Raw genomic sequence first — 12206 nt, forward strand, 5'->3', positions numbered from 1 at the left:
CTTGTCCACTTGACATCTTCACTTGGACAAATGACAGACATACCATAATTTAACATATCTAAAACTGAAATATTCTTCCTTATTACCATGCTCAACCCTAACCCTAGCTTCACCTTTGTGACACAATCAATGTCAGTCAGTTCAAGCCCAAATCTTGGAAGAATCTTTGATTCCATTCTCTGATCTTCCACATTGAATTATAATTAGTAGCTCTGTAAGTACTAATGATTTTTGGGCCTATCCTTTTTCTACAATAACATTGCTAAAACCCTAGTTAAAGCCACTTTCTTTTCTTGCCTGGAATATAACACTGGCCTCCTAAATGGTATACTAGCTTTTTTTTCTTTTTTCTTTTTGTTCCACAATAATTTCTTCATGCAGCAATGTGGATGATATTTTTAAGACATAAAACATATCATTCCCCTGCTTAAAATAAAATGGAATTTCTTATAATTGACTCAGAAACATGTATAATCATGTCCCAGCCCATATAATCATCAAAATCCTAACTCATTTTTTTTCTCAACAGCTTTCTACTACACTCCAAGACTCCTTGGCCTTCTATTTCTAGAAGATAGGTCTTTACCACCTTCGAACCTGCTTATAGGTGTTCACTGCTCGGAATATACTGCTCCCTGCTGGTTATGTGGCTAATCCTTTTTTTTTTTTTTTTTTTATATTTTTTTTATTTATTTGACAGAGAGAAATCACAACTAGGCAGAGAGGCAGGCAGAGAGAGAGAGAGGAGGAAGCAGGCTCCCCGCAGAGCAGGGAGTCTGACGCGGGGCTCGATCCCAGGACCCTGGGATCATGACCTGAGCCGAAGGCAGAGGCTTTAACCCACTGAGCCACCCAGGCGCCCCGGCTAATCCTTTTTTGAAGAAAGCTTTACTGAGGTTTAATTTATATGTTTATAAAGAATATGATTTGGTAAATTTTGACATACACATACACCTGTGAAACCATCTCCACAATCAAGATAATAAATATATCCCTCATGCCCAAGAGTTTGTGTCTTTTTGTAACCTTCCTTCCAGCCCTTCCCTTAAGTGCCCCTTTCTATCCCCAGACAACTACTGATCTGCTCTCTGTCACTATACATTAGTTTTCATTTCCTAGAATTTTATATTAATGACCATACAATATGCACGCCCTTTTGCCTGGTTTCTTTAACTCAGTGTAGTTATTCTGAGATTTATCCATGGTGCAATACTTCTCAATAGCGCACTCGTAGGGGAAAAAAAAGAAGGCATACCATAAGAGACTATAAAGAACAAACAGGGTTGCTGGGGAGATGTGGGAGGGGGAGAATGGGATAACTGGGTGATGGGCATTAAGGAGGGCACTTGTGATGAGCACTGGGTGTTATATAATTGATCTCAAATTCTACTCCTGAAACTGATTTTACACTATATGCTAACTAAATTTTTTTTAAAGATTTCATTTATTTATTTGACAGACAGAGATCACAAGTAGGCAGAGAGGCAGCCAGAGACAGAGAGGAGGCAGGCTCCCCGCTGAGCAGAGAGCCCGATGCGGAGCTCAATCCCAGGACCCTGAGACCATGACTTGAGCCGAAGGCAGAGGCTTAACCCACTGAGCCACCCAGGCACCTCCGCTAACTAAAATTTAAATAAAAACTTGAAACATTTAAAAAAAGGAAATAGTGCATTCCTTTTCATTGCTTAGTAAACAGCTGAGTGGATATAAAAATTTATTTATCTATTTACCTAATGTGGAGATTCTAGTTATTTTTGACTACTACAGATGTTTCAGTGTTTGGTTGCTATGAATGTCTTTGTATTGACATAAGCTTTCCTGGGGTAAATAAATATAAAATGATGACCTCATATTATAAATGTATGTTTAAATCTTTAAGAACCTGCCAACTAAGGTAGAATGGGAGAGCTCTGTTTCTTCCACTTTTTGCCAATACTTGATATGATCAATCTTTTTAAATTTTAGCCACTCTAACAGATGTATAATGATATCTCATTGTAGTTTTAATTTGATTTTCCTAATCTCCTTGTAGTTTTAATTTGATTTTCCTAATGATGAATGTTGAGTATCTTTTCATATGCTTATATTTTAGTGTTTACTTCTTTAATTTGTTGATTGAATTATAACAAAGGACCATCATTACATTTCCCAAATATTCCCTGTTCAGTCATTTTGGACATTTAGCTAGATTTGATTTTCTAAATGTTTCCCTTTATTTTTCAAGTTTTTTTAAATTCCAGTTAGTTAACATACAGTGTAATATTAGTTTCAGGTATAGAATTTAGTGGTTCATCACTTACATACAACACTCAGTGTTCATCACAAGTGTTCTCCTTGACCCATCACCCATTTAAGCCATCCTCCCTCCCAAGCTCCCCTCCAGTAACTCTCAGTTTGTTTTCTATAGTTAAGAGTCTGGTTTATGGTTTTCTTCTTCTTTTTTTTTAAATCCCCTATGTTCATCTGTTTTGTTTCTTAAATTCCACATATGAGTGAAATCATATGGCGTTTGTTTTCCTCTGACCTATTTCCCCCTTAACATAATACACTCTGGCTCCATCCACATCATTGCAAATGCAAGTTTTCATTCTTTTTGATGGCTGAGTAATATTCCATTGTACATATTTACTGCATCTTTATCCATTCATCAGTTGATAGACATTTGGGCTCTTTCCATAATTTGGCTATTGTTGATGTTATAAACATGGGGGTGTATATATCCCTTTGAATCAGTATTTTTGTGTCCTTTGGGAAAATCCCTAGTAATGCTGGACCTAGTAATTGCTGGACCGTAGGGTAGTTCTATTTTTATTTTTTCTATTCTATTTTTATTTCTATTTCTGTTTTATTTCTATTCTATTTTTAACTTTTTGAGGAACCTCCATACTGTTTTCCACAATGGCTGTATCAGTTTATATTCCCATAAGCAGTGTAAGAAGCTTCCCTTTTCTCTATATCCTTGCCAACACTTGTTGTTTCCTGTGTTAATTTTAGTCATTCTGACAGGTGTGAGGTAATATCTCTTTAGAGTTCAGTTTTGACTTGTATTTCCCTGATGATGAGTGATGTTGAGTATCTTTTCATGTGTCTGTTAGCCATCTGGATGTCTCCTTTGGAAAAATGTCTATTCATGTCTTCTGTCTTTTTTTAAACTAGATTATTTGTTTTTTGGGTGTTGAATTTTATATGTTATTTATAGATTTTTGGATATTAAGCCTTTATCATAATGTCATTTGTGAATATCTTCTCCCATTCTGAAGGTTTTCTTTTAGTTTTGTTATTTCCTTCATTGTTCATATGCTTACTTATTATTAGTGTATCTTCTTTTGTGAACTGTTTATTCAATTTTTTTGCCCATATTTTTATTGGGTTGTTTGCTTTATCATTGAGTTTTTAGAACTTTAAAAGTATATTTCAGATACAAATCCCTTATAAGATGTATGCATTGCAAATATTCTCTCCTGGTCTGTGGTGTAATTTTTCATTCTCATAACAGTGTCATTTGAAGAGTAGAAATTTTTACTTTTAAAGAAGTCCAATGTAGTCATATGTTCTTGTATGAAGTATTATTATTGTTATGGAGTATGAAGTATATTATTGTTATTATTGTTTAAGTTATTGGTATGTTATTTAAAAATCTTTTGTGTAACCCAGTGTCACAAAAATCTCCTTTTTTCTACATTTATAATTTTAGATTTTATTTATTTTTATTTTTTAATTTTATTTTATAATTTCAGATTTTATATTAAGGCTCATGATCTATTTATAAGTTAATTAAAAAATTTACCACAAAGTATTGATCAAAATTAATTTTTTACACAAGGATATCCAATTGTTTAAATACCACTTGCAGGAAAGATTCTCATTTCTCTACTAACCTGCCTTTGCACCTCTGTCAAAAATCAGCTGTTCATATATGTGTGGGTGTATTTGTGAAGTCTCTATTAAATTTCACTGATCTATTTGTGTTTGTACCAACATTAAACTATTCATTAACGCCAATTTTTTTTTTTTACTTTTTATTTTATTTTATTTTTAAGTCTTGAAACCAGGTAGTATTGGTCTTCCAACATTGTTCCTCTTCAGAAGCTGTTTTGGCTCCAAATCTTTTGTCTTTCTGTATGGACTTTAGAATCAGTTTGTCAATTTCTATTAAAAGCCTCCTTGGTGCCTGGGTGGCTCAGGTGGTTGGATTTCTGCCTCTGGCAAAGGTCACTATCCCAGGGTCTTGGGATTGAGTCCTGCATTGGGCTCCTTGCTTGGCAGGGAGCCTGCTTCTTCCTCTGCCTGCAGCTCCCCCTGCTTGTGCTCTTTCCCTCTCTGTCAAATAAATGGATAAAATCTTAATAAAAAAAAGTCTCCTCGATTTTTATTGGCATTGTATTGAATTGCAGATCAATTTGGAGAGAATTGACATCTTAATATTGAGTCTTCTGAAACATTAACATTGTGTAATTCTTCATTTTTGGTATTCTTTAACTTCTCTCAGCAATGTTTTCTGGTTTTCAGTGTATAGGTCTTTCATATCTGTTGTCTTACTACAGCTAATTGTTTCATATATTTGATGCCATTATAAATGATATTTTCAAATTTCAATTTCAGATTGTTGTTGTTGTGGGTATGTAGAAATAAAGTGATATTTGTACATTGACCATATATCCTGCACTTTGTTAAACTCATTTATTAATTTTAGAAGTTTTCTGTAGATTTCTTTAAAGATAATAATGTCATCTATGAAAAAAGATGATTTAACTTCTTTTCAATCTAGATAACTTTTTTTCCTTGTCTGGGTACACTGGCTAGAATTTCCCGTACAATGTTAGCCAGAAGTGGATGTGAATTAGAAGTTTTTTCTAGTCTGGCTGCAGGGAATAGGCACTATTTCCTTAGGGTGCTGGGCACTGTTTCCTTTAATCCTTCGGATGGCTCTTTCTCTGGTTAGTTCATAATAATTATGTGCTGATCAGTACTTTGTTGAAGATGAAACTCTGTAGGTTTCTGGATTCCTCTTTGTAAACTCTAGCTGCTTTCATTTCCCTGGTTTCTCATCTCCATCTCTTCAACTCCAGGAGTCAACAGATTTCCTCCTAGGTTTCCCCTCCTCCTTTGCTGCAGTCTAGAAATTCTTGGGGCAGTAAACATGTGGTTTTAGGGTTCACTTTTTTTATTTCCTATTTGTCAGAGATTACTGTATTTCATTGCCTAATGTTCTGTGTCTTAAAAAAAGCATAGTTTCACTTATTATGTCTATTTTGTTTGTTTATTTCAGGCTAGAGGTTAAGTGGGCCTGTTTTTCTGTTTCCTTCCTCTGAAGAGTAAGTCTAAAACATTGTCTATTTTCTTCTTATTCCCACAAAGCTTCACTTAAATGTTTCCTCTCAGGCCCTTCTGTCATAACACTCTCAAAAACAGGTTCACCTTTCCCCCCTTATCTCATTTTTCTCCTTGATAGCATTGATATCTTTTTTTTCAACTGTAACAATACATCTATGGATTCTTTATATGTTTTCTAGTATAAATTGAGGAAAGAGAACATAATTATTTCACTCATCACAATATATCTAGTGCCTAGAAAAATGTATGACACAGAAGATGCTTAATATTTTTTTGAATGAATGAGCTTTTCCCATTTATTATTTACCATAATTTTTGCTCATTTTTGTTTCTTGGGGCATTCCTTCTTTTCTTATTCTTTGTTTTACTCCTCCATTTTTGATGTTTTCCAATTTTTAAAAAATATTTATTTGCCTCTTTTTGCTAGTTCTTTCTTATTCTTATCTTCCCCTTTTCTTTAAATTTTTATTTATGCTTCTATTTGTGTTTCTAGCATCTATTACCATTTCCTACATTCTGGAAAAAACCATGCAGTGAAAGTAGGAAAATATCTATAGATAGATTTGAGATTTTCTTAAGAGTCTCCCATTACATAACTAAGGAATTGATGTGCAAGCAAGTTTGGCAATGTTCTACAATAAGCCCACTTTTAAAAACTCCTTTTTGTTCAAACAGGATACTACTATTCTCTAACTAGCAAAATTTCTGTCATTTTCATAAGTAGGAAAAACACTAGACTATGAGGCAGTCAACTGGGTATGAGTCTTACCATAGACTGGTTGTGATTCTAGAAAAGTTCTGTAACCTGTCTGTGGCTTCGTTTTTTCTTTTATAATAATAATAATGTCTGTTATTTATAGAAATGTTTTTAAAAACATTAACCAAGAAAAATTCCATAAGTCTCAAAGGGAGGTAGGGACTATGAATTTTTACTTTATATAGGAGAAAAAGAAACTCAGAGAAGTTAAGTGACTTGCCAGAGATTTCAGATGTAATGAGTAGTTTATTAGAAAAAGTAGAACTTGGTATAAACCTTCTGACCCTATGCCTGTTGCTCTTTCCAAATCATTTCACTGGCTTCACAATCATAGTCTGTCAAATACAGAGGCTTCCTTTGAGTTATAGAGTTTTATTATTCTATGATGTGAAAGATTTTCAGATGGAATAAGGTTTTGGTGGGGTAGTTACTTGGAACCTAAACTACAGTACAAAATGATCAGTGAAAGAGCCCAGGACAAGACTGAAATTGAGGTGTTTCTCCAGAAATGAAAAGCATAAAATTCAAAATAGAATGTGGATCACTTTGAGAGCAAAACTGATATAACAAAATATAAGAGCCAGATTTCAGAGATCACCTTGTCCAGTCTCCTCAACTGTGAGAAATAATTTTGAACTGTTTCATTTTTGAATATATTATTTTATTGATTGTGGATAAAAACTGGAAAAAAAGTGGTTCCTGATTATAGTATAACGTAATTAATTTCCAATGACCCTGAAACTTTCAGATACTTAGAGACACTGAATAATACAAAGGAAAGCATATGAAGTCTGTTTGGCATCAGATAGGTGTAAGTTTAATTCCCACTAATTGTAACGTTGGGAAATTAATATCTTTTGACTTCATTTTTGTCATCTGTAGAGGAATCTAAGATATCTCTATGCCTTAAAAGGTTACAATGACCATTGAATAATATAACACTGATTCAAATTGCTGAGCACAGCCCTAGAATAGAATAGATACTCAAAGGAAGTGGGTTAAGTTTCCCCAAATAGGGACAATGCAGATATGCTTTCCTGAAAATTAGGAAACAATTCATGAAATTGGCCAAATAGCCTCTATAATAATAAGGAGGAACTATAAAGATGTAATCAGGTTATATGATTAAATAAATTGAAAGAAAATTTTCATAAAATTAATTAAGACATATTCTAAGATATACCATCAAGTCATTAATCAGTCCCTTATCAAAATATAGGATACTGATTATCAAGAGAAGACTTAAAAGAAATTTGATTTCAAATCTCACGGCTTGTCTGAGCTCCTAAGGAGCTCACTGGTAGGGACATAGAGGATCTTTTAATGGTCTTCTAAGAACTTGATTTTACTTCTGTCTTAACACTTCAGATCTTTGCTTAGAAGAAATTATCTGTTTTGCAGAATTCCAGTGAACCCAGTTACTACAGAAGCTATTTCTGCTCTCACTTGTCAAATATGAAAAATCCTCTGGCTATTCATATGAGCAAAAAGAGCCAGCTAAGTGTTCTGTCCTAACCATAATTTAGTTACTGAGCACATATTTGTGTCAGGTGTAGAGGGTATAAAGAATTTGAGATCTACTCTTCAGGTTCTTGCCATGCATTTGGAAAGGTAGAGCATATGCATTAAAAGTAACTAAACATACAAATGAATTTATGCTAAGTACTAACTGGTTCACATACTTCCACATACAAACTTAAACACTATAGGAATTTAAATAAAGGAACTGGCTCAGCAGGACTCTGATGGGAGCAGGAAGTGTTTACAATAGGAAGTAAAATTTGAGCAGGGCATTTCCAGAGAGGAGATGATATGAATAAATTATAAGAGTAGCAAGATATATATATTTGGCTTAAGGGGAGTGTTTTTATGGAAGAGTAGTAGGAAATTCATTTGAAAATGTAGATAGGAATTATATTTTAGAGTACCCTGAATGTTTAAAAACTTTGCTTCTTAAATCCGAAGGCAGTATAAGATTATTGAAGGGTTAGAAGTAAGGGACCCTGTCTTAGAACTTCTTTAACCTTTATATCGTGGTTGATACTGTAGAATTCTGATTAAAAGTCTGCTCCTGCTTCTTGTCCTCAGTATACAATTTCTCTTCTTACTATAAAAACATTACATGTTTATTATAGAAATATCAGAAAATACATAAAATTTAAAAGAAGAACTTTGAAAATACACAATCTCATGTTTGGAAGCTTTTTCTATTTGTATAGATGGATTCTCTCTCTCTCTCTGTCTGTTGGTCTCTCTCTCTCTCTCACACACACACACACACACACACACACACACACACACAATGTTGGGGGCATCTAACCTTGAGAAGGCTAAACTGGGATTCAGAAGCTCGAGTATGCATGTTAAACCACCTGGAGATTCTGTACAGGAAAAGTTTCGGCTGAAACTTCTTATGTGGCGGGAAATGGGTTTGAAAGAATAGAATTAGGGTAGAAGTCAAGTAATTTTTTATGTAAAGAGAAATTAGTAAGAATTTTGAGTATCATGGGTCATATGATTTCTGTTCAACTCTGCCATTGTAGTGTGGATGTAGCCATAGGTAGTAGTAAAACATCAGTGTGGCTGTGCTCCAATAAAGTTTTATTTATGGAAACTAAAATTTCATGTAATTTTCAGGTGTCAAGAATATTATAACACCTAACAAGTTCTGTTTTAGTAGTAGAAGTCAACATAGATATCAGTGTCCTATCACAAATCCAAAGGAGCAGAGACAGTGAAAAGCATCCCAAAGGGGTATTCTGCTAGAGTAGAAAATTAGAGGATACTGATGATGAAAAATAAAGTACCCTATGGGCATTCCCAGAAATATGTTAAGATTTCACAGGGATTGAGTATCTTTAGCGACAGAAAGATAATGTTTTATGTTATTATAAATGATGTGATCCCATTAACCATCTACAAACTGGTGAGGTGAAGTCTGAAGAAATTCAAGATACAAATAATATGTATATGTGTGTGTATGTATGTACACATATATATTTTTGTACAAATATGAAGCCATCGCATATATTATTAAGCAACCTGCTTTTTTAAAACGTAACATTGATCAGTATATTGTAAATGTCTTCTCATCAATGAATGTTTGCCCCTGATATCACTAGTATCATCTGCACCTACAGTCATACCTTCTTTCTCCATTCTTTCCACACTAGTTTATAGAATCGCTTACTTCACCATCTTCAAATTTGCATTTTCTACTATGATAAATGTTAATACTATTGACTTTTTAGTTTGTGACTTTAATTCCCCCAAATTCATAGTGTTTGGTACCTAAAGTCACTATACAAATGTGTGTTTGTGTATTCTATTTTAATAAAAAGCATCAAAATTTGGAATACTTAGCTAATTCTAAGAAATCTAATTCCTTAGAAAAAGAAAACATTGTGGCCCTTGTTAGAACACTTTTATAAATGGCCAGAGGCACAAGGTTTCCAAAACAAGAAAGCAATCAATTGTTATTGATACTGGAATGTCAAGCTTACTGCTTATAAGAACACCATGGCTCTTCCTCCTCAAAACAGAAGACAGGGACTCTTGAATTAAGAGAATGTGGTCTGCATGGTTTGAAATAAACACTGGAGTAATGGGTGTGAATAAATGGATATATGACATTAGCTATTTGAAGTATTTACATACTTGTTAAAATTATCAGGTTGTGCTTCCATAACAAAACAAAAATTTGCATGCATGCTGAATGTGTTTTTAAAAACACATTACTAAGCACAGATGTATGGGTTTAATCAGGCAATAAGACTTAAAAAGCTATTTGCCTAACCTTTATAGAACTTACTCTGATAAGAAGTACGGATCCGTTTCGTTAAATCAGGATAAAGGTTAGACAGGCCACGCATGCAAAAGTTGTCTTTGGAACATGCCAGAACATCAGCATCAGCAGCAGGCAGAGGAAAGAGAGAAAAATAGTCTAAAGTGAAAGGAAGTGATATCATACCAGAATCTAGAACAGCCAAGATGAAGAAATTGCAGCAAGTTTAGGTAATCAAATTAGAAAAGAGATATTAAAAAATAAATTAGTTAGAAAGAGGTGATAGATGAATGATGAAAGTGTTGTAATAATTTTATTTAATCAAATATCCTGTAAGAATATATGTCATATTTTATTTTTATAACATAAAGTGAGTACTCATTGTAGTGATTTTATACACTAAATATGAACAAAGTTTATGATTTTATCTTTTTTTCCTGATTTTAAAGTCATCAAAATTCTAAGCTCTAATCATAATTAAGTCTCAATAAGTTTAAATTAAGTAATAGTTTTATGATGCTTGTCACAATATAAACCTTGTCATCCCATTGTGTATATCCAGTAAGTAACTTAGATGCTGTCATAGGATCCACAGCTTTTTTAATTCAGTTTTTGCTTTCAGCATACAAATGTTGCCTCCTATCCCCTAATATCTTCCTATCCCAGAGTCCTAAACTTTAAAAAAATCGGTGTTCTCTTTCCCAGTCAATGGGGGAATCTTATGGTATATGCGTGTGCAATTTCTCTTATTCTGCCTTCTTTTCAAAAGTCAGAAATAGTAGAGGCAGAACCTATAGAATTTGAACTTTCTAGCATTCCTAAAATATTGCTAAAAGCTGAGATCACTAATAAAAAACAGACTCCAATTTCTGAAGGAGAAATTTTGTGCTCCTGAAAAGGGTCTAATTTAGCAATGTGGAAAGAGATGATGTTTATTAAAAAAAAAAAAATAACAAAAAGGGTATGTCAAGTTAATTTTTCATTAGTCAAAAAAGAAACATTACAACATTCCAATGTTAAGTTTGGCACATTTGATATTTAGAAAATAACAGCTACTATCATGTTATGTTTCTAGTTTAAAACATTTTTTACATTAGTATATTTAATAAATGCTTCAATAATCAACTGATTTTTTAAAATCAGCTGATAAAAAAACAAAATCTAATAGAATGAAACACATAATACAATAGATGTATTTCCATCTGCAAATCTTTGGGCTCAACTAATTTTTTATTAACTATAGTATGTCAGTGGACAGAAAATATACAAAATTTTGTCTGTTTACAAAGTCAACTATTTGGATAAATATTGAAATTTCAGTTACCTTTGCATAATTTAGCATATCAAAATTTGACATTATATAGAAAATATTTCTGCTTATATCTTAATTAACCTTATATGTTTTTCTTTTATAGTTAAACAAATTCATTGATCTTGTCAAGCAAACTGTTACCTTTCATAGCATTTTAAAATGTTATAATAATGTTTACTGCATTTGTGAAAATGCCTCAGAGAAAATCACCATCCTATAAGGAAAGGTGACAGCTAAAATACAGAGTTTAAAAAATTAAAAATAGTGAAATACTTAAAATTATATTTTTAAAGAGTCCAGTTATATTCGGAGAAAACTATCCTGTTAAATACAACCATTGCAAACAAAATTTTCAACTACAGAACCTGATTTTCATAACATTTTTATATTTAATAGCTTATTTTCTCTTATTTCTTAGGATTTCAACCTAAGAAACTTGAGATGCTTCCTAACTTTGACAACAAATTGAAGTTTAAACACTTCCTTTACCTTTCAAATAGTCTCACTACATTTCTGCCCAAATTTACTTACATATTATAAATTGTGTTGAATTTATGTTGTCATGCATTTGAACAGTATCATAGGAAAAAAGATAAGAAATCTAAAGGTAAAAAAACAGATGAAATAATCAAGTTCATAACCATTTTGTTTGATCTCCTACCTGCAATGAACTGCTTGTTTTTTCGAGGAGACCGTGGTTGACGTTGGTATAGGTCACTTGATTTATATAGGTCAATGGTCCCCATGCTTAACAGTACTGTCTTCTGTATAAAATCCACCACAGCCAACCCATTGCAGTTCCCAAATGCAACTCTGAGAGAAAAAAAAATGCAACTAGAATGTATCACAGCAATTATTATTTATTATTTATCTTTGAATAAAAATAAGATAATTAGAGAGTAATGCCTTAGGGTTGGGGAGGTTAGATCATGATTGGTATAATGTCAGGAAGGATATCATGCCTTTACATAGGATAGGTTAATCTTGTATAGTAGCCATGACCCCTGCAGTCATAGTTT

The 12206-nt window shown here is 33.0% G+C and overlaps 1 protein-coding gene across 8 annotated transcripts in view; it reads right to left on the bottom strand.

The window, feature by feature from the left end:
• STXBP5L (syntaxin binding protein 5L) overlaps positions 1-12206 on the bottom strand; it is a 428205-nt gene that overhangs the window by 96326 nt on the left and 319673 nt on the right. For 5 of the 8 annotated variants that reach the window (XM_046003923.1, XM_046003921.1, XM_046003916.1 and 2 more), the window contains 2 exons: positions 11849-12000; positions 9903-9974 (listed from right to left, as the gene is read on the bottom strand). In XM_046003923.1, the coding sequence (XP_045859879.1) occupies positions 9903-9974; positions 11849-12000 (224 nt within the window). Of the gene's footprint in view, positions 1-9902; positions 9975-10061; positions 10068-11848; positions 12001-12206 lie in introns of all 8 variants that reach the window. The other 3 variants (XM_046003924.1, XM_046003920.1, XM_046003919.1) reach the window with 2 other exon arrangements.

The sequence above is a fragment of the Meles meles genome, chromosome 4 (genome assembly GCF_922984935.1).
Source record: "Meles meles chromosome 4, mMelMel3.1 paternal haplotype, whole genome shotgun sequence".
NCBI classification, from domain to species: domain Eukaryota; kingdom Metazoa; phylum Chordata; class Mammalia; order Carnivora; family Mustelidae; genus Meles; species Meles meles.